Source organism: Ictidomys tridecemlineatus, chromosome 4 (assembly GCF_052094955.1).
Source record: "Ictidomys tridecemlineatus isolate mIctTri1 chromosome 4, mIctTri1.hap1, whole genome shotgun sequence".
NCBI classification, from domain to species: Eukaryota; Metazoa; Chordata; class Mammalia; order Rodentia; family Sciuridae; genus Ictidomys; species Ictidomys tridecemlineatus.
This window is the reverse complement of record NC_135480.1, coordinates 63,016,261-63,039,261: the sequence shown is the minus strand read 5'-3', so window position 1 is coordinate 63,039,261 and position 23,001 is coordinate 63,016,261. Positions and strand designations below refer to the sequence as shown.

General features: G+C 39.2%; 1 protein-coding gene across 1 annotated transcript in view; it reads right to left on the bottom strand.

Moving 5' to 3' along the window:
- Window positions 1-153: 153 nt before the first annotated feature.
- The window catches only part of Rnf169 (ring finger protein 169), a 99,111-nt gene continuing 76,263 nt past the window's right edge, over window positions 154-23,001 (bottom strand). Inside the window, exons 5-6 of the mRNA XM_021725168.3 lie at window positions 9,960-10,059; window positions 154-9,529 (exon numbers count right to left, since the gene is read on the bottom strand). Coding sequence (XP_021580843.2) covers window positions 8,348-9,529; window positions 9,960-10,059 — 1,282 coding nt within the window. The 3' untranslated portion in view covers window positions 154-8,347. The remainder of the gene's footprint in view (window positions 9,530-9,959; window positions 10,060-23,001) is intronic.

Sequence of the window (23,001 nt, the reverse complement as noted above, 5' to 3'; positions counted from 1 at the left end):
CAGCAGCTATGATTGGTGCTAGGAGTGTTGAAACAGAAGTTAATTCTCATGTCCTTTACCAATACAAGGCAGAGGGGCCAAAACCAAGGTCTCTAAGGCCCAAATTATGTGCTTTTTCTGTTGGGCAGCTTTTCCCGTTGTGTAGGGGCAGGGTAGAGAAGATTGTGTTCCTTTATTAGATGGCTATGATTACAGAGGTGGGATGAGCCGAGAGAGAGGGTTTACATGGAGTTTCCCAAGGTTCTTTAATCCAGAGCACAAGTTGAAGGCACGAATACAAAAACATGGAGCTAGGGCTCCAAAATACATACTGGGGCTATGCAATCACTGGGCTCCTGGTAAAGTAACGCTCTGGCAAGGTACCCTGTGGGTTGCCCCATTCTTGATGGGTACAGAGGAGCATCTGGAGAGGGCCCCCTGGGCTGGATTGCAGGATGCACATCTGGGATAAATGCTGAGTGTAACATAATCCCCTGGGCAATCCTTCCTCCCCGGGATTCAGACATGGGTAACAGGGGGTTTCCAGGACCTGGGAAGCAGTTATAAAGATTAATAGCTTCAGCAAGGCAGATTCCCATAACCTAAACTGCAGCTAAATATTTACATACTATTACACTCAACTGCACAGTCTTAACACAAGTGGCCAACTGTTTACTCCTAGATACACACACTCATCATCACAGCATACTATACAGGTCACGCCAAGTGACCTGCATCTTGCCCATTCACACAAACATCTGAACAGATCGGAATGCAAACACACTGTGACCCACCGCAGTCTTGTACTGGGGCATAGTGCTGACTCACCAGCTTGGATCTCCTGCCCCCAAATCACCCTTCCTCTATTGTTAGGAGAATCCACCCCAACAGTCACACTGTCAACTTCACTGGTTCCACCTGGACTACTTCCTTCAGTCAGAAATCCCATAAAGTCATAGGCTCTTGGGCCTAAAAGGCCTGCAGGCACGTCTCTGTCACAACACCCATGCCAACAGCTTTTTGCAGTCTCCCCAATAACCAAGCTCCTGTTTGCATATCTAGTGATAGGGAGTTGTGAGTTGTGTCCTCCAAAGGGTGACCCTTCTTTCTCAGGAAGGCTGTTGGTGAGTTCTAGCACCTGACTATGCTATCTAAGTCCCTCTGCCTTTTTTTTTTTCTTGGTCCTGGGGAATGAACCCAGGGGTGCTTAATCAGAGCCAGGTCCGCAGCCTTTTTTTTTTTTTTTTTTTTTTTTAATCGAGAGAAAGGTCTCACTGAGTTGCTTAGGGCCTTGCTATGTTGCTGAGGCTGGCTTTAAACTCACGATCCTCCTGCCTCAGCCTCACAAGTGGAGGGATTACAGGAATGCGCCATTGTGCCTGGCAGCCCCTCTGCTTTTTGGCGAAGAGTATATCTGCTCTCTGCCCTCCCAGACCAACCCTTCATTTATATGAGAAAATCCTGAAAAGGTGACACCTAGGTGAGCCAAACAATTAACTTTTCAGTTAAGGACTGTCACCTCTCCTGGACTGTGCTAAATTTTTGACGATCATTCTGAATTCCTGATCTGATTAGCTTCCCCATCTTGGAGAATTTTTAGCGAATAGTAGAGAACTGGCTCCTTCTCCCTTACATATACCCAAATGTCATCAAGAGTGTCCCCCAGAAGGGGGGCCACCATGAAGTACAGTGACTGCTATCCCTCTAGTAAGACCATATGGCAGCTCATATTTTTAACTCATCCTTTCAGCTTCAGCATGAACTATTTTTCTAGTCACTTGTCCAAGTTGCCAGTGAGCACCATGGGAGTCAGATGTGGCCAAAAGAGAACTAAAGTAGGTACAGATCATGCTTCACATCTCATGTTGCCTCCTAAAGTGGGGGTGCAAAAGGAAAACAGCCTGGTCTCTAGCCCCCCAGTTCCAGTCCAGAGGAGGGGACACCTATCCCAGAAAGCAACCAGTAACACAGTTAAGGCTAGAGGTAGAAGGTGGCAGAAAAACAAATTGGTAGCTTTGGACTGAGATGCTGTCAGGGCCAGTTTTCATGTGTAACTGAAGACCTCCCTGCCTGCCACACCTGGCTATCAAGGAATTAATGAGTGGTGTGTAGAGCATTTGTTACTCAATGGGCCAATAGATATGTGAGTCCTGTTTCCTAGCTACAACTAGCTATACTGTTCATTTTAACCATCCTACTTTTGAAGGTCTTGGCCAGATAATTTAAAAAATCCCTCACATGCTGATTTAATCATGTATGACACCAATTCTTCCAACAGTCTTCCAAATTGGAAGAAATGAAACAGGATACGTTTGTTCACTGTTGGAAAAGAAACTGATAAATTCCTGAACAAAGATTCCAAAAATGGGGTATTTTTAAAAATCAGATTTGTAAGTACAGTCCTAATATGACAGTGTCATCTCATATATTCTTTCTTTACTCACACTTTTTCTTGGTGCCTTCATTAGGCGTATGAATGTGAGGATGACAGTAAATTGTAAATTGGTGATAACTACATCATGAGTTACATCCGAAGATATAGCACCATGGAAGTCCCATCCCAGCTCCTAATCTCCCCATCATTGTGAATGGCCAGCACAGAACATTCTAACATAAGGTATCTCCCTTTGCAAAGGCAGCAACAAAAATCAAATAACACGTAGTCTAAGCATAGCCCATGTTTGCTGAGATTACTCTCCAGAGACAAGACTTTGATTACAAAAGAATACTCAATTTCATGAATTTTTTTTTTTTTTACTGTAGTCTTAACTTGGGTCTTGCCTCAAGCATACATACATTGAAAGATGCACTTTGGTACTGTGTAAATAAACACATCATCCCACTTGATTCCACACCATTTTGTTGTGGCAGAAGCATCCCTGATGGGATATGCCCTGTTTGAGTCCTCTTTGTCAAAATGCTCTTTATGATGAGTTGGAGGGGGAACAGCCAGCAGTAGCAGTCCACAAGGATCCAGGTTCCCTCTCCAATTGTAGACAGCAGGTTGAATAAATTATAATCACTGGACCACCAGGGAGCCACAGCAGGTTGAATAAAATCAATAGATAATGCATTTCCTGTTTTTAGGTGGGAGGGGAAAAGGCCCTTAGAGCAATTGTATTTGTACAGTTAAACAGCACAGCAGTTGCAAAAAGAAAACCCATTGGTTGGCATTTAAGATAATAATTTCCCCCCTTTGCATAATACCTACTCTGTTATTCCAACTTTAACTGCTCTGCTGGGAGCTCAGGGTTAGTGATGATTAGTTTGATTCAGACGTGACTCTGAGGGACAGCTCTATTCCCATCTGGCATTATGGCTTGATAGATGGGTGGTACCAACCAGGGAGAAATCTGGCTGCCACCATGTTAATTTGGAACCAGGGTCAATAGCTACTCTTGAGCTCTAACAGCATGATATTTGAAGAGTGCATTTTCTGGGTCTCATTAAATGAAAGAAAAATAAACAAGCCTTGACCTTGGCTTTTTCTGGTGTCTTAAGACACAGGAAAAGGTAGGGAGAGAGCCTGGCCAGAGTTTGAGGTTGCCTCTCACTAAGAGTTACCACTTTCCAAGCCATTAAGAAAGCATTTACTTAACAAGGGGTGCCCCCTAGAAAGGAAAGGAAAAGAAAATACTGTAATACATAGAGCAGTCTACACATTCAGTCTTGGCACTTTTCCTTGTCATCCAATATGACTAATCACTAAACTGATGACCTCTGCATATATTTAAGTCTCTTTTCTATAGAATAATTTTCCTCAGAAAGCTACAGTGGATAATAATTGTGCAAAGATGCACTTCTGGATCATCTTCAGAAGAAAATCAGTTCCCCTGCCTCTTTCCCTAGAACCTGTCCCCCACTGGCCTACTTTCTCATCACCACAAGAATTCATAACCAGCTATGCTAGAGCTAAAGACCTGGCCAAAAGATCACTCTGTGGGTTGATGGATAACTAAAAAAGATCTAAGACCCTAAGGAACTTCTGATTTTGAAAGACAAATGAAGGGCTGGTTAGCTTTTAACCCTTAGTAATTAAAATGACAATCATCCCAACCAAAACATATTACTTCCCAAGATTCCCCATTTACATTACTCAATACACTGTGGGGAAAGTTTTCCCTACCTCGTATGTATTCAGGAGATATAGGAACATTTTCATTTTAACTGAAAACATCAAAACAAAAAACTATTATAACTTTCCACATCATTGGCGTATCCTCCTCATTCCTGAATTATGTGTGCATAGACATCTGTGTGTAATTTTAAGGGTTATTTATTCAGGTCCTAGAAAACTAGAGGATAAAATAGTATACAGGGCACTGAATCCTCATTTGTTAAGAAAAAAAGGGGTGGGGGGGGCTTTAACTTGATTTGCATGCCTACTCCAACCACATTTTAGAATTATGATCCACCCTCCACCCCCATCCCGGCACTCTCCTGCTGGCCCTCCACTTTAGTGAGAAGCCAGGTAGGAAAAAAAAAGAATCCCAAGTTGCCATCAGCTCTTGATGAGAGGTTGGGCTGGGAAGACATTAGGATGTTACTGAAGCGAGGGGTGGGCCACTTTTGACCACATCAGTGATCCACAACCTACCTCATTTCTTGGCTCCTGAGCTAAAAGCTACTAGTGAAGAGAGGCCATTGTTCTGTAATCACAACAAAGATGATTCATTCTCCCCTTGTAAAATTACTTAGGAAATGGAAAGTAGTGTTACAATCAAATTCATGAATCTGACTATCTCTAAAAGTTCCAGGCAGCCTGCTGGGTGCTGAACATCCTAATGAGACCTTTGAAGAGCACTGCTATTAAAAAAAAGGAAAAGAAAAAAAGAGCCTTTCATAAGACCATTAACATAGTCTCCAGCCACACACACATTCAAATACATTCCACTGGACATTGAACTCCTCAAGAGCAGAGACTGTCCATCATTGTATTTCCAGCACAGGGTTGGCACGAGTTTAAGAGTTCCGGAAGCATCTGTCAAATGAGCAGAAAGGATGAAGAGCACAGCCTTCACCAGACAAGCATAGTGGCAGCTTCCCATTTAGGCAATTTGCCAGTTTATAATAAGACAGCAATTAATTAAGCAGCTTTTAACCTCCCAGAGGCATTTTTTCCTTTAGGTAAAAAAGAATAGAAACCTACAAGGCATTATTTATGATTAATTCTTCCTCCAGGCAAAAATTTAAAAATTAAAAATCGTAAAAATAAAGGAAGCCACTTAGGAAAGGTTTCCTGGGCAAGCCTCAGCTAAGACTTACCAGTTTTCAAAAAGAAAGAATAAAAGGAAAGGGACCACAGGCTGGGTACGTAATCCTTTGATCTGTTACCAACCCAACAGACCCAGATGACTTCTACTACTTGATACAATCAATGGTTGTAGAACATGTTCCCAGTCTTTCCTTCTCTGCAGAAACAGGCTGAGAGCCCTCTTCTGAGGGGGCCACATTTCTTGGATTTCCCGTCAGAATGACACCTACTCTCCCACCTCTCATAACTTACCCTTAATAAGAAAAAACAGAAAGCCTATACACAGGAACACATTGGTAGGATGTGGGAAATCTGTATGAGTTGGACTTCAATAGTAAGAACATATGTTTTCTGAAATACTGTGTGTCTCATTCAAGTTCATTGCCCGATCATTCTATTCTCCTTCCTTGTCTTTTTTCTCACTTCTGTCCCCTAAAGAATTCATGTCAACGACTCTATTTGTGACCAACTTCATAGGCAATAAGAAATGAAATTTTTTTCAGAAAGAAAAAGTGTTCAGATTTTAGTTTAAGTACGTGAAGCATCTTAAAATACAGATAATACCTTAGTAGTTTTTTTTTTTCCTCCTCCAAAGCCAAGCAGATGAAAAATTAATAAGTCTCTTCCCTCCTTAACCTAACCTGCTATGCCTACATTTAAAGGACTACTGCTCAGCAGAAGTGTACAAGGCAGCTGTCATACCATCCTTGGCATCACAGTAGGTGCACGGGGGTGGTCAGAAACTGGGACTGAAATGTCCGCCTAACAAGAAATAGCTTTTTACTCTTCATCTGAAGTCTAAACTTGTTGCTACTGCTATGCAAGTTCTTAAAATCAAAGTATTAACTTGGGGAAATATTTAAAATATATATTTTTCATCTATTAAAAATATTTATCTTTTTTACCAAAAACAAAAATCAATTCAAACTGAAAATGTTTTTCAAATTATTGGTGCTATAGAAAAAGGTGGGAAGTGGAAAAATAAGTATCTTTACCACTACCAATAAGACTAGCCTTTCCAATAATATTTATGAAGATCAAAGAGGAAATACATCAAATGGCAGTAACTGAAAAGTTTTCTCTATGGGCATTTAGTAAGGTCACCGTCCCTGTCCTCTGCAGACCAGTGCCAGCTCTTTTATTTTGGGCACTAATTCCACAAGTTACGCAGGACCTAGAACTGAAGGGGTGTGAATATAAAGTCACGAGATTGATGTATGTTTTTTAAACATACATCTGCACATGTGCGCACATGCAGAATACATACATTCAGGTGAGATGCTCCCCACCAGAGTTGTCACTGAAGAGGTCCCATATATATCAGTAATGACCATAATGCTTCAGTCATCTCTGGAATTTCTCTTTGGGAACTATTTGGGAACTGTGAGCTGCACAAGAAAATGGCTCTGTTTTTCAGTGGTACCTCATTTATGACTCCAAACCCTATTCATAAATTTTCTTTCCCAGAGGCTTCAAATAGCTTCTGGCTAGTTTCAAACTTAAAATTCTCTCTCCTGTAACTCCAAAAGATTTAGGATCTGTCCTGAGAAGAAAGTACTATAAATTACTTCCTTCAACAGTGAGTCTGATCTGGACCCCATTTTTTGCCTTAGTAGAAGGAGGCTGGAATACATGATCATTAAGGTGCCTTCCAGTTCTCACATTTTGGGAGTGAATCTATGTCTCTAGAAATTTCTAGACTTTGAAGACAGTTTTCGGAAATGTTTCACCAAAGACAACATCATTGGAAAAATTATGCATATGCTGTGGGGGCTAGTCAAAGGAGATATCATATATGGGAATATATAAGCTCTGGAAGGTTTGTTAAAATGCCAGTCATGTGACTATAGTAACAGCTCATACATACACAGGGAATGCCAGCCCATCTGAGATTCCCTAAAATTTTCTTTATCTCTATTCTCAATGAGCCCAGATGGGCAGAAGCACCAAGCACCACCAGGGATGCAAAAGACACATGGTGTCAGCTGCTAAGGAAAATAAACCCCAAAGGTCCATGGGACTGAATTTACCAGCTGAATCCAGCTAGATACCTTGTTTCCATAGTATGGAGTTTCAGCATCATTCTTTACCTGACTTCAGGGAATTAAGGATTTTAGATCAACATTGCAGATAATCACTGGCCATGAGGAAAGTGTTAATGAGGCCTCACTACAGTTGGTCTCACGGGCTGAAACCCCTATGAAAACACAACATGTAAACCGGGGGAAGGAGAGGATAATGGCATATCCTGTCAACTTAATTACTTGCATATGGATTTTTCAATGTTCAATGTGCAGCCTGCTTTTCTTCAGTGCCCCTGGGTTGCAGTCTGTTTGGACAACCTGTTAGTATAGAATACCCATGGGACTTGTGGTCAGTCTGGGCAATGCCACTTAGTTGCTGAGAGAATATGAACATCTGCACTTCAGTTTCATTATCTGAAAAAAGGTACCACTTTTGAGTTAGGTCTCTTAGGAAGACCAAATTAAGCTGTTTGGAAATGTCAACCATGCAGCATTAATCACATTATTTTTTAAAAAAGAGAACGTAAATTAATTTTTGTAGAAGCACATGCTCAACTGATTTAGGTAGGTAAAGGTACTTGTAGCAAAAGCACAGAGAAAGAGGGATATAGCAATATGATTTTGGGTCTTCCAAAGTACTACACTGCTCCACTTCTTTGAAAGACATGGAATTAATTTTTATCTGCAAGATTGATTTAAAACAACACCCTGTTGAAAGACGTCAGGAGGTCTATCAGCTTGAGAAGGTATCTCCTCTTTCCTCTACCATTTCTAACTGTGTCAATTATGCTCCTAAATGAGGCCATTCCAAATCTCACTCCAAGTGGGTGCTGTTAGATTTGGCCCAGAAGCCCTCAGAGGTGGTCACTTCAATGAGGATGGTTTGGCGGTGAGGAGTGCTTCTGGTCTGGGTCCCAGAGAAACAGACACAGTTCCCTTGTACTTTGACTACCAAGGTCCTGGACCCTCTCAGAACCATATTAGACAGTGTTTTGCCATAAAAGAAACCCAAATGAGAACACTCAGCTCTTCTGGATAAATGATCAAGGTCAAAGACCTCTTAAAAATAGGTAACACTGTTCATTAAGTGCTACTTGGCCCCAGCCATGCTGCTGGACCGTAGGAGATATTGATCCACGCTTCCTTTTCGACGACTCACAGTCCGCCTCTCACTGTCAAACATACGTTGCAACTGCAGAGCCAGCTGTCGGTCCTCTTCCTCCTGCTGTAATTTCTGCTCCATCTCTCGCAGTGCTGGGTCTGTTGGGGCCAGACCTACCTCACTGCTGGTTTGTCGCAGTTTCTTAAGGGAGCCATTTTGTTCCAAGTGTTTGGTCTTACAGCGTCTTTTTCGACCTCGCCGCAAGGAAGGAAGTGGCTCTTCACCCAGGCTGTCTACCAGAACACCATTAGCCAGATCAAAATGATTTAATGTCTTCAGCTGTTTCTTTGTTTTGAGGACTCCACCCAAAACATTGTTTTTGGGTAGCAATGAATTAACTGTTGAGATTTTCACAGCTGTGCTTATGTAAGTTTTGTCTAACCTGGTATCTGGGATTGACCCTGACCCCTCAAACTGTTCCCCCTCCAAAGTCCCACTGGCTCCCCCTTTGAGTTCTGAGGAATAGCAGGTTTCCAGTGGGATCTCAGTGCTCCTTTTACCATCACTGTCCTCTTCAGCTTTTGTTTGGCTAACTGAGGGGAAATACTCAAGGTCAGTGGGAGTGGGTCCAGTCTCCTCAGAGAGTACCTGCCCACTGCGGAGTCTTGTATTTGAATCCAGAAGTGGCTTTTCCTTGCTAGAATGGATAATTTCAGAACTTAGTAAGTCTTCGCCTGTTTCAAATGCCAGGGAAGTTAGAGTGGCCTTTGAAAGGGTCTTTTTGATTTGCCGCTCTTGAAAGATCTGTTCCCACTTTTTGAGGATCCGGGGACTAGCCTCATAAGAAGTCTGCTTCTGCAGGCTTCTGTTTAGGTTGCGAGGTGTTGACTTGATGATGAGGGGACTTAGCACACGGCCATCAGGGAGTCTCTTAGGAGGAGTACATGGTGAGCAGACAATGGGCTTGAAATGGTTCAGTTCTTCAGAGATGCTGTCATTGCTCTCAGGACTGATAGAGCGCTCTGGCTTATGTAGGGAAGCCAAGGAAGAGAGGGAGCTGAAGGGCAGACGCTTTTCGATGGTTAAGTCAGGGGCTGAGAGACAGCGGTTATTTTGAGTGGACAAGAGGACACCAATTATGGGGTTGGAGGCTGGAGTAATAGTTGTGACCTGAAAAATATTTAAAAAATTACATAGACATGTATTTTTTTCCACATAATTTTTTCAGGACAGCAGAGAACAGGGACAGAGAAGGAAATAAAAAGAAAATCAAGGAAGAGTGATGTGAGACCAAGAAAAGTGCATTCTATTTAACAGAAACTTCTATGCACTTGGATCAATTAATAACATTAAAAATCTGAAGTAAAGAAACATCTAGAGCTTTTAAAATGCTTCCCTAATGGTTCTGATATCACTCATGTGGCTATTAATTGAAACCTTCTTTCACATCTGTGTATAGAAGTTTCCAACATAACTAATATAATATGCCTGGGACCCATTCCCCATTCTGCCTATTCTCAAAGAAATTGTTTCTTCCACATGCAGAGGATGCTACAGAGAAGGACTAGAGAGCCTCAACAGCCTGTGGCTGTGATTGTACCTTGGCTTTGATGGTTGGAGCTGCTCTGAGTCTGTTCTTCACTCTATCCTGAGCTGTGTCACTACAGCTCTGACTCCTCTGCACCTTGGAGTTTAGCTTTCTAAGAAAATAAAGAAAAGACAAAAAGTGAAAATTAGTTCACACTAGCTTAGGAAAAAAGATGACAAGCTCTTTTGTGCATTCTAAACCACTCACCAAGAAAGACAAATCTCTTGGGCAGCTACAATAGAAAATGAGTTAATTTATTAACAAAACACATTCCAAGAACAAACCTATCAAAAGAGAAGGAATGCTCCACAGAGTACATCTGGTTCAAGCTTTTGTTTCTAAATTAGACCCTGCCTAAATGAGGCAAGACCAATGGCTATTTTAGAGACATGTAGGGATACTTTCCTTAACATACTACATTCAGCATTAAACCACCTTTACAAACAAAGTTTCTTTTTATTAGACCCAAACCCCTTGTCAAGTAATCTAAATCAGCCATGATAGAAATATTGAAATATTTCTAAAAATGCAGAGCGGCACACTATATTTTTATGTAGGGAGTCAAAATTAAATGTAGTCCCTCCCTTAACCCTTTTACATTGAGCTTTCTAGTGACTTAAGAGACTTCAAGAACACATGATTTTCTTTCTTATTTCCTTCCTTCCTTCCTTTCTTTTTTGTAGCATTAGGGACTGAACCCCATAGCCTCACACATGTTAGGCAAGGGCTCTCTATGACTGAGCTACATCTCCAGCGCTTTTTTGTTTGTTTGTTTTTAAATTCTGAGACAGTCTCTAAATCGCCCAGATAGGCCCTCAGATTTGCAATTCTCCTGCCTCAGCTTCCAGTGTAATTGCAATTACAGGTGTGTACCACTACACCTGGCTAAGAACGGATTATTATTCTCTTATATATTACATCATGACTTTACAATACAAATCAAACTCCACAGTACCTGTATTGTATACTGAAGTCTACAACACTAAATTTTGTATATAATGTGAGAGTGGGGTCTACCTTCATACCCAGCACTATATATGAATTTTACTCTTAGAATCACTTTCAAGTAACTGTCACCTGCCCCACAGACTATAATTGCTTACCTTCTCCAACTCCTCCCTAATATGTTGCTCATCAAGCTTTTGTCATATACTTACTATATGCCAGGCACTGATGAGCACTATCCAGGCACTGGGAATACAGAAAATAACAAGTCACAGTCTAAAACTTCAAAGAATCAAAGTTCAGTGGGGCAGATGATTAAATAAGGGAATACAATACAGTAAACGGGCACACACAGAGGAAAAAGTATGCTTGAGGGGCAGAAATGGCATTAAAGAGAAGGTTATTAATAACCTATGATGGAGTAAGAACAAAGTTGGAAAAGTCTTTCTGTAGCATGTGCATTCTGTTGGATAAGTGTTTGCTGTAAGTCAAGAGATGATCCCAAAATACAAATTGTCTCCTCAAGTGACTCTATTCAGCTTTGGAATGAATTGCATCTTATGTAGCAAAATATCTGCTTTTAAATTTTTTACTATGTCAGGATTAGCTCAGGAAAAACTTATGAAGGAAGTAAGGGATAACTCTATATAGAGTTCCTCTCCTCTCTTGCATCTCTAGTCAAAGTCAGCTACACCTACCCACAATGGCTTCTATTCCAACATCTCTGTGATGTTCCTTCCATTAAAAATCCTCCCATCCTATGTCTCATGGCCACATGATATTGTCAAGAGAAAGGGAGGGCCATGCGTAACCAAGTTCAACACTTAACCCAACCCAAATGACTAATATGAAAATTGTACTACTAATGGAAGGTACATTTGAAGCAGATGGAAATTTTCAATGTCATCCTATGAAGGCAGCTGCTTAGAAGTCAGCCTGATAGGTATTTCACTTAGAAAAATATTAAAATTCATTTGCATTCCTAGAAGTCACACTAACTGCCAGCTGTGTAAGCAACGAAAAAGTACACTGGATGACATATTAAAATACTATGGTGAAATATATATTTCTGGTCAGGAGAAAGGGATATAGAGCTTGAGACAGGCAGCATTATTTCAAACATATGAGTTTTTGGTGAAAATCCCATGGAAAATCAAGTACACAATATGAAGAAGAGATTTTCTGATCAATGTAAGAAATATCTTTGTAATTTTTATAATCAGACTGATTGCTGTCCCAGCAGATACTGGGCTTGACTCCATCAAAAAGATGTTCCAGCTGAGGATGGACCTAACCTTAAGTTTCAAATACTCCATAATTAAGAACTAAATTAATATAATTTTTAAGAACTTAATATAATTTATGAGTCTATCTTGTTAAAGGTAAGAAGGTAAAAGCCACTGGTTCCATGTCCAAGCTATTGGGTACACAAATGACAACTAATAGTAGCTGGGAGAACCTGTTCACATGCCTCCTGAACTTCACTGTGGTGAAAGAAAAGACCCAAACTCACACTTACAGTGACCAAGCACACACTGAGGACACCCAAAGAGTTTCAAAAATCTTTTTGGTAAACCTTAGTACAGCACATATTATCACTGTCTCTTCCATTCATTTGGTTAACACACTTTACAGAGCACCAATTCTATACAAAAAAATAGAGGTTGATAAGAAGATAATCTTGACCCAGAGGAGCATGAATCACTGAAATCTACTACACTATAAAAGCTACAAAAAAGACACAGATAACACATACAGCTAACCTCTCCAGGTATTTTCTCTTAAGAGTTTTATCGAGTTTTAGCTCTTATATTTAGGTCTTTGATCTATCTTGAATTCCTTTTTGTCTATGGTGCAAGGTTGTAGTCCAATTTCATTCTTTAGAATGTTGATATCCAGTTGTCCCAGCACCATATGTGAAAAGCTATTTCTACTCCCCAATGAATGGTCTTGCCATCCTTGCTGATAATCAATTGACCACAAATATATAATTTATTTCCAGATTCAATTTGATTCCATTAATCTATATGTCTACCCTTATTCTAGTGTCACACTGTTTTGACTGTTACCACTATGCAGTGAATTTTGAAATAAAATAGTATGCGTCTTCTACCTTTTTCAAGATCACTTTGCATATTTGGGATCCATGCAAATTTCATACATAAATTTAAGCATTAGTTTACTGATTTCTGGAAAAAAAAAAGCCCATCAGAATTTTAATACACATCACATTGAATCTGTAAAACGTTTTGGGGAGTGCTGCCATCTTGAAAGAATTAAATATACCAATCCATGAACACAGGAGGTCTTTCCCTTCATTTACATCTTACATTCTTTCAACAATGTTTTGTAGTTTTTAATGTTCAAGTCTTGCAATTCCATGGTTAAGCTTATTTGCAAACATTCTACTTTTTTGATACTAAAATTATATTTTTAATTACAGTTTTGGATTGTTCACTGCTAGTGTATAGAAATGCAACTGAGTTTTCTGTGATGCATCCAAGGAACAGGGCCAAACCACAGACTGAAACCTCTGAAACCATAGCACACCCCTATAATCCCAGTGACTCAGAGATTGAGGAACAAGGATAGCAAATTCAAGGCTAGCCTCAGCAACTTAGCAAGACCCTGTCTCAAAATTAAAAATTAAACAAAGGGGCTAGGGATGTAGCTCCAGAGTAGAGTACCTCTGGGCTCAATCCTCCAGTGGAAGGAAGGATGGACAGAGAGACTGAAGGAAGGAAGAGAGAGGTAGAGGTAAGGGGGAGAGAATGAGAAAAGAAGGGGTAGTGGGGAGGAAAGAAATCTCTGAACCTCTGAAATTATGAGCTCAATAAACATTTCCTCCTTATATCTCTGCCTCCTAATTGGTGAAGTTATTCAATTTACATTTAACACAATTACTGATAAGGAAGGGCTTCTCCCATTCTGTTATTTTGCATTTTTCTTTTTGTGTTGTGGACCAAACTCAGGGCCTTATACATACTAGGCAAGCACTAGCCAATCCCTCATGTCTGTTTGTTATTATACTTTTTTGTTCCTGAATTCCTCCATTAGTGCCTTCTTTTTTGTTAGATTATTTCCTAATGTACCATTTTGATTCTTTCTTTTATTACAAATGCTTTTATATTTTCTTGGGAACTATAATTAACATCTTAATTTATAACAATCTATCTTGAATACTAATTTGGTTTCAATAGTACACAAAAACTTTGCTCCTACAGAACTATGCCTTCTTCATGTTGTTATTGCCACCAACTTATAACCTGTACCTATCAACACTATAATCAGGGGGATAATAGAGGATAGGAAAGGTAGCAGAATACAACAGTTACTAATATGGCATTATGTAAAAATGTGGATGTGTAACCGATGTGATTCTGCAATCTGAATTTAGGGTAAAAATGGGAGTTCAAAACCCACTTGAATCTAATGTATGAAATATGATATGTCAAGAGCTTTGTAATGTTTTGAACAACCAATAAAAAAACACTATAATCACTATTTATGCATTTGCAGTTGTCTTTCCCCCCCCTCAGTTCAAATATACGATAGTACAAAAAATCATTGGGTTGATGCCCCACTACTTGTACAACCTACACATCAGATGGCTTGCTCCACAACACAGCTCAGGCTATTCCCACCAATGGAAAAAAATCTGGCCTCCCAATCCCTGTAGAAAAGGCATGTTTTGATCCTCACTGCATCTTGTGTTTTAAACATGAACAAAGTACAAAAGGGTTTTTTGTTCCTTTGGCCACCCACTGCAGCCTGGCACTAAAATAATCTAGCACTCACTTCTGCTTGGAGAAATATTCTTTGCTCTTTTGGTCATCCGGCTTGATTGATATCACTGCTAGGCTTTCAGCTAGCCAGGTACACTTTCTCATATTTGTCAGTGAACTGGAAAGCCTGAGTCTTATCCACAGAGTGGTCCACATGAAAGTCATTTACATTGATCTGCTAAAGAATATCCTTATTATCAATGTCAAAGAGGCACCTGAATGAGATGCCTTCATCAGCTTCTAAAAACCCCATAATCTTGAACAAGAGTGCATTTTGTGTCTGATACTATGGGAATATTCATTGGTCTCAGTCCTCCTTGTTTCTTGCTTGGGTGTGTTAAAAGCAGACCAGATGTTAGAGATGAGAATTCACAGAAACAATAATTACTTAAAAGCTGAGTTTCTTAAATTCACCTGCCCTATCATTGAAACTAATGATCAGTGGGAGGTATACACAGGTGAAGTCAAGAGTGTAAAACATACACCATACTTTGCTCTGTAGTTAGGCTGATATCCTGGGGATGGTGTGTTGTTGTTTTGGGGATGCCGAGGACTGAAAATGCTAGGCAAATGCTCTACCACTGAGCTACACCTCCAGTGGCTGACATCTTTCTCTTGTTTTTCCTCCTTCCCCCCTTCCCTCCCTCCCTCCCTCCCTCCTTCCTTCCTTCTTTCCTTCCTTCCTAGTGGGGGGAGGATTGGAGAACTGGGGACGGAAATGAGGGTGCTTTTACTTCTTTCTATATTTTATTTTGAGATAGATCTCAGTAAATTGCCAAGGTTGGCCTCAAACTTCTGATCCTCCTACCTCAGCCATTCCTGGAATTATAGATGTGCACTATCACACCAATTTGATTGATATCTTTGAACTGACCATCTGGGATAACAGTTGTGACTTTGAAGTTAGAGGTTGGGAGCCCAACTTTGGCATTTCCTAAAAACATCTTGCTACAGGCAGTACTGACACAGAAAGAAGAAAGACATTAAGACCAGCCAATAATAGTATTTTTTTTTTAAAGTTACATACTGCCAGGTGTAGTGACACATGCCTGTAATCCTAGCAGCTCGGGAGGCTGAAGCAGGAGGATCTCAAGTTTAAAGCCAGCCTCAGCAACAGCGAAGCACTAAGCAACTCAGGGAAACCCTATATCTAAATTAAATACAAAACAGGGCTGGGGATGTGGCTCAGTAGTTGAGTGCCCCTGAGTTCAATTGTAAAAAAAAAAAAAGAAAACCCTCTTGGCCTCTTAGCAGTGGAAATTTTAAGCCAGTAGATTAATATATTTATAATATTTCACTGAAGGATTTCCTTTTGTATTTCTTGTAGGCAAGTCTACTCATGACAATCTCTCAATTTTTGTTTATTTGGAAATATTTTAATTTTTCCTTAATTTTTTTGGGGGGGTCTGGTACTAGGGAATGAGCCCAGGGCCTCACATACACTAGGCAAATGCTCTCCACTAAACTATACCCCCAACCCTTTTTATTTGTGACAGGATCCTGCTAAGTTGCTCAGGCTGGTCCCAAACTTGCAATATTTCTACTTCAGTCTCCTTAGTAGCTGGAATTAGAAGCATGTACTACCATATCTAGCTATTTCTTCTTAAATTTGAAGGATAGTTAGTCTGAATACAGAATTCTTGGTTGACATTTTTTCTTTCAGTCCTTTAAAGATGTCATACCACTGCCTTTTTGCATCCACAGTTTCTGGTGAGAAATCTGCTGTTTAGCTTATTGAAGCTCACTAATAGGTGGCGATTTGTTTCTCTCTTGCTGTTTCCAGGATTCTGTTTGGCTTTCAACAGTTTGATTATGATGTGTGTTGATGTAAATGTCTTTATCCTACTTTAGGGGTCTTTGAGCTTCTTGGATGTGTAGATCTATGTCTTTTATCAAATCTGTAAGTGTTTGGTCATTATTTCTTCAAGTATTCTTTTGCTTCTTTTTCTCTCTTTTCCTTCCGGGAATCCCATTTTGTGTGTATTGGTATACTTAATGGTATTCCTCAGATTTCTTAAGCTCTGTTCATTTTTATTCATTCATTTTTCTTTCTGTTTCTCAGACCAGACCATCTCAATTGACCTATCTTCATGTTTATTGAACTTTTGCTTGCTCAAATCTACTCTGTTATTGTACTTTTCATGTCCCGAATTTGTATTTGGTTCATTTTTATAGTTTGAAATTCTCTATTGCTCTCAGAGTTTTCTTTAGTTCTTTGTTCATGAGTTCCTTTAGCATTTGAGCATACAATCTAAAGTCTGTATTGGAAAATCAAATACCTGGGCTTCCTTCAGGAAGTGTTTCTATCCATTTTTTGGTCTACATATGAGCCACACATTTTTCTTATCATGCCTCATTAATATTTTGAATAGTTATGCATTATTTAATGACAGGGGTATAATCTGAGAAATGTATTATTATGCAATTTCATCACTGCAAAACATCATGAGTGTGCTTACCCAAATCTAGATGGTATATAGCCTAATACAAACCTAGGGCTATATGGAAAATACAGTCATACATGTGGTCCATTGTTGACTAAAATGTCAACTGTACATTGCATGACTACATCATAACATGGCAACTATGAAAATCAGACTCTTTCCCCTTCCCTGAGTTTGTTGTTGCTGTATGCTGTTGTTGTTTGCTTGTTTACTAATATTTTAAAAACTGATTTTATAAGATCTATCCTTTAAATGTCAAAATGCCAAGATCTGCATTTTTTGCTTAAACATGACTTATTTGCTATCAACTTTTGATTAATTTCAAGAGTCCCACAAAAGTTAATTTTGACTGTTTCTGCCAAAGGGATAGGCTTCTGGAGTTCTCTATTCTGTCATTTTTGTTAATATCACCAAGCAAAGTATCTTTTTTAAAAAAAATTTTTATGGGGCTGGGATTGTGGTTCAGCGGTAGAATGCTTGCCTTACATGTGCAAGACCCTGGGTTCGATCTTCAGCACCACATAAAAAAATAAATAAATGAAATAAAGGTGTTGTTTCCAACTACAACTAAAAAATAAATATTAAAAAATTTATATATATTTTTATAGTGGTAGTTAGACACAATTCCTTCCTTCCTTCCTTCCTTCCTTCCTTCCTTCCTTCCTCCCTCCCTCCCTTCCTTCCTTCCTTCCTTCCTTCCTTCTACTGAAGATTGAACCCAGGGCCTTGATTGTGTGAGGTAAGCGATCTACCACTGAGCCATGACCCCAGCCCCACATAGTATCTTTTAAAATACAGATAAGAGAATTATAGGGTAAGAAAGAGGTATTACCATGGCACTGCTCTGAAACCCAAGAAGTACTTCTACAGATATGGGGTTGTGAATTCTGACACTAAAACTCTCAAAAATAAAGAATGTAGAAACACTATATAAAACAGAAACATATTTTACAGGTAACATCAGTATATTATTTGTAATATTATAACTATTAATACTATTATTGTTGGAGCATTTGGTTAGATCAGAATCTTCAAAATGCTGGCTCAAATAGTCAAGAAGAGTAAACTCAATTTTCCTAGGATTCAAAGAATTCAAATAACAGCCTCACTAAAAACTGAGGAAGGGCCGGAGATATAGTTCAGTTGGTAGAGTTCTTGCCTTGCATGCACAAGGCCCTGGGTTCAATCCTCAGCACCACACACATAAAAGAACAATAACTACTACTCTGTCATTTATGTACATTCATTTTGTATCCCTAAACCCAAAATATATTCACAATAAATATACTCAATAAATTTCTTATAAATGAGTAAAAATATGTGCAGAAATGTCTCTCTCCCCTTGGGAAATACTTTAACATTAATCAGACCCTGTTATCTGTCAGGCACGTTGCTAAGTGTTTTAAATATATTGTACTGCATTTAATCCATACTGAAACTCTATGGGATAGGTATTATCATCCCCAATTTATAGAAAGGAAAATGAGAGACATAATCTTCCCTTTAGTACACACATAACTGAAACAAATATTTAAACCCACAATATCTCTCTGATTCTAAGTCCTGTGTTCTTACTGCCACAGCACACTGACCTAACATTTTTACTCTGCTCTGTCATAGAACAGACCAAACACATCTAGGAAAGCTCTTTCTATTTGAACACAAAATGAGTCATAAATAAGAAAAAGCAGCACTGTAGGAAAGTCAACTGGCTTAAAATTTCCACTGCTAAGAGGCCAAGAGGGTTTTCTATTTTTTTTTTTTTGAGGGGTACCAGGGATTGAACTCGGGGACACTCAACCACTGAGTCACATCCCCAGCCCTATTTTGTATTTTATAGAGACAGGGTCTCACTGAGTTGCTTAGCACCTCACTTTTTTCTGAGGCTAGTTTTGAACTTACAATCCTCCTGCCTCAGCCTCCTGAGCCATTGGGACTACAGGCATGTGACACTGTGCCCAGTTCCAAGATGGTTTTCTGGGATGTTTAGTGAGGCTAAAAAAGCCCCTCAATTTCAATAAGTCTGACTTACAAAGAAAAGAGGACCAGTCAGTATAAACATTCATCTGGAAAGCTAGAAGTTTTAGTAGTTATAAAACACTGTTAAAAGGGTTTCAAATGATAATACATGATATAAAATTTGGCTTATGCTCTTGATTGTCTATTTATTACTCTGTCTCTCACATACTTATGCTACATTAGCTTCTTAATCATATCTTGAGGGGACACATACACACAAATGAACATGTGTTATATTATAGGATTATAACAGAATCTCACCCATTTCTGCCACGTACCCAGAAATGGGTGAGATTCTGTTATAATCCTTCCCTGTATATATATCATCTGGTTTACCTACTTTGTCCATATTACCATTTTTTCTTACAAGTGTACAATTAAATGGTTTTTAGTATCTCCATAGAGTTATTTTTTTTAATTTTTTTAGTTGTAAATGGATACAATACCTTTATTTTATTTATTTTTATGTCGTGCTGCGGATTGAACCCAGTGCCTCACACATACTAGGTAAGTGCTCTGCCACTGAGCTACAACCCCAGCCCTTCCATAGAATTCTTTTAACAATCACAACAATCTGAAAATATTTCCCTGACCTCAAAAAGAAAGCCTATAACCTTTAATTATTGCCCCCAAATTCCCCTCCTCCAACCTTAAGCAATCGTTAATCTATTTTATAACATATAAATTTGCCTATTCTGGAAATGCACTAATATAGTAGTCCCCCCTTATCCATGGCTTTGCTTTCCAAGGTTTCAATTACAATGTGGTCAACTGAGGTCCAAAAATAATAAATAGAAAATTCCAAGAAAAAACAGTAAATTTTAAATTGCTGCCATTCTAGTGGCAGCAATTTAAGATTTTGTTAAAAATCTCATGCCCTCTAGCTCCATACCACCTGGGATATGAATTGTCCCACTGGTTAGCATATTCATGCTGTATATATTATCCTCCTGTTATGGTTTAGATATTAGGTATTCCCCAAAAAACTTATGGGTGAGATAATATAAGAATGTTTAATACGGTTATAAGAGGTTTAACCTAATCAGTGCATTAATCCCTGGTAGGGATTAATTTGGTGGTGACCTTAGGTAGGTGGAGTGTGACTGGAAGAGGTTGCATGCCTTTGGAGTTTATATTTGTCCTTGTTGACCACAGTTCTTTCTCTGCTTGTTGAATGTCATGTCCTTAGCCACTTTTCTCCACCAAACTCTTCTGCCATGATCTGCCTCACCTCAAGCCCCAAGGAATAAAGCTTGCTGTCTATGGACTGAGACCTCAGAAATTGTGAGCTTCAAAATAAATTTTTCCTTCTCTACAATTATTCTTGTCAGGTTTTTAGTCACAGCAGTGAAAGAAGTGACTAAAAAACTTCCTATAAGTCACTTTGTAGCTGTCTTGGTTATCAGATTGACTACTGGGGTAAAACAGCGCTTGTGTTCAAAAAACTGTTATGCACTACCCCAATGCACATCATAATGCCTGTGCCATTCATCTCATTCTGTGTTGTCACGTAGGCATTGCTCGTCTCACATCATCATGAGAAGAATGAAAGTAAATAGTATAATAAGATGCTTTGAGAGACAGAGACCACATTCACGTAACTCTTATTATAGTATATTGCTAATTGTTTATTTTATTGTTATTTTTGTTAATCTTTTGCTGTGTCTAATTTAAGCTTTATCATAGGTATGTTATGTATAGAAAAGAAAAACAGCATATATAGCATTCAGTACTATCCACAGTTTTAAGCATCTACTGGGGATCTTGGGATTTATCCCCAGCAGGCAAGGGCAGAGGGTCTACTGCATTCTCCTTGTGGACCGAAAAACTCTGTGTTTTTATAGCTCTATTTCAAAATTCCTAGCATAATGCAAAAGGATTTATTCATACCCTGGCCTCACTCCCTACATCCTTTAAAACTGTGCTCTAAGTCACTGTTAAGGTTTAGATATGAAGTATCTCCCAAAAGCTCATCTATGAGACAATACAAGAATGTTCAGAGGTGAAATGATTAATTAATTGAAAGAATTAACTGGATGGTAACAAATGGGTAGGGTTTGGCTGGAGGAGATGGGTTGCTGGAGGCATGACTTTGGGTTATATAATTTGTTTCTGGTACACAGAATCTCTCTTTCTGTTTCCTAACTGTCATGTTCTGAGCTGCTTTCCTACGCCACACCCTTCCACCATCATGCTCTGCTTCACCTTGAGCACAAAGCAATGGAGTCTGCTGTCTATGGACTGAGTCCTCTGAAACAACTGAGTCCCAAAATGAACTTGCCCTCTCTAATTATTCTTATCAGGTCTTTTGGTCACAGAAGTGAAAAAAACTGACCAAAACAGTTACCTATAGACATTTTGATTTTGGAGATGACAAGAAAGAAATCACTGAATAAAACCATCAACTTAGCTTGCAGGTAGGTCACAACAACCTACATTTTACATAAATGAGACAGAAAGTCAACGGATTTCATTCAGGGTCCATCTTCCATAACCTCCCCTAGGCCAACATACCCTTACCAACTCTGGCTTTGCTTGCTTTTATCAATTCTACAGATGGTTCTTCAAAATCATACCACTTCCACATCTGCTTGTTTTGTGCTACCTGAGAGTTTCTGTATTCCATTTGTTCATTTTAAGGAAGCAAGATATACTTCCAAGAGGGTGTGCATATTTTAATGCACTTCAACACTGAATGGGCATGCATTTGGTATCACTAAGATTCTCAGTCTCTGTTTTTCTCCTTATACACACAATTTATAGAAAGTACAGCTCCTCCAGCTCTCATATTGCCACACTGTGAAGCACAGGCTCAGGCTTAGAGTATATAGATATTAGAAAACAAAATGGTACAGCTATAGTTAATTTCTGCTAAGTGGAATACAAATCATTTTTATAAGACTATAAAGTATCATCAAAACCACTGCTAATGCATTAGAAGGCTATAAGCAACTTCACAATATAAAAGTTTTATCAATGTGGTCACTAGACTCCCCCTCCCATCCCATATTACTCCTATAAAACTGAATCTAGAAAACAGCCACTAGCCAATCTATCTTTCCATGTTCCCAGAGCTCTCCTCCTAGAAGCCCTATGCTACAACTTTGACAATCAGTTCTGACAAAGTCCCAGAAACTCAAGGCCTAGCTCACTCAAACATTCCACAATATTTCTGAGGATCCCAACTATATGCCAGCCACTATACTAATACTGGAATTATAATGATGGAAAAGATGTTGTTCTGCCTGCAAAGAGTTTAAAGATTAGTTGGGGAGATAAGCAGAGGCAGCACAGGGACCTACACAAGAAGGTTTGGGCACAATGGAGTGCAGTGGAAAGGACACTCAACAACAAGAAGCCTCAGTTTTAACTCAGTTTCCTACTATTCCAGCAGTCTAAGATTGGCAAACCATGTTCTCTCTTTGGGCTTTAGTCTTCCCATCTAAAACAAACAACAAAAAAGGGGTTGATAAGGGCTGGGGCTGTAGCTCAGTGGCAAAGTGCTTGCCTAGCATGTGTGAGGCACGAAGCACGATTCTTAGCACCGAATAAAAAATAAAAACAAAATAAAGGCATTCTGTCCATTCATAACTACAAAAAAAGGTTGAAAAAGTTTATATGTCAGATCCTTTTTGATATGTCATGAATCCATTTTTCAAAAAATAGCAGCAGCACCAGCAATAATACTAAAGGTTTATCATGTGCCAGAAATCTTGCTAGGTACCATTTACTTATGATACACTTTTTGTGTGGCAGTATTGTCATTACTGTATCACTTGTTTTTCAAACTAGAAAGAAGATGGCAGATTTGACTATATTTCTTTTTATGGTTACACCATATTTCCAAGAACAATTTGAATT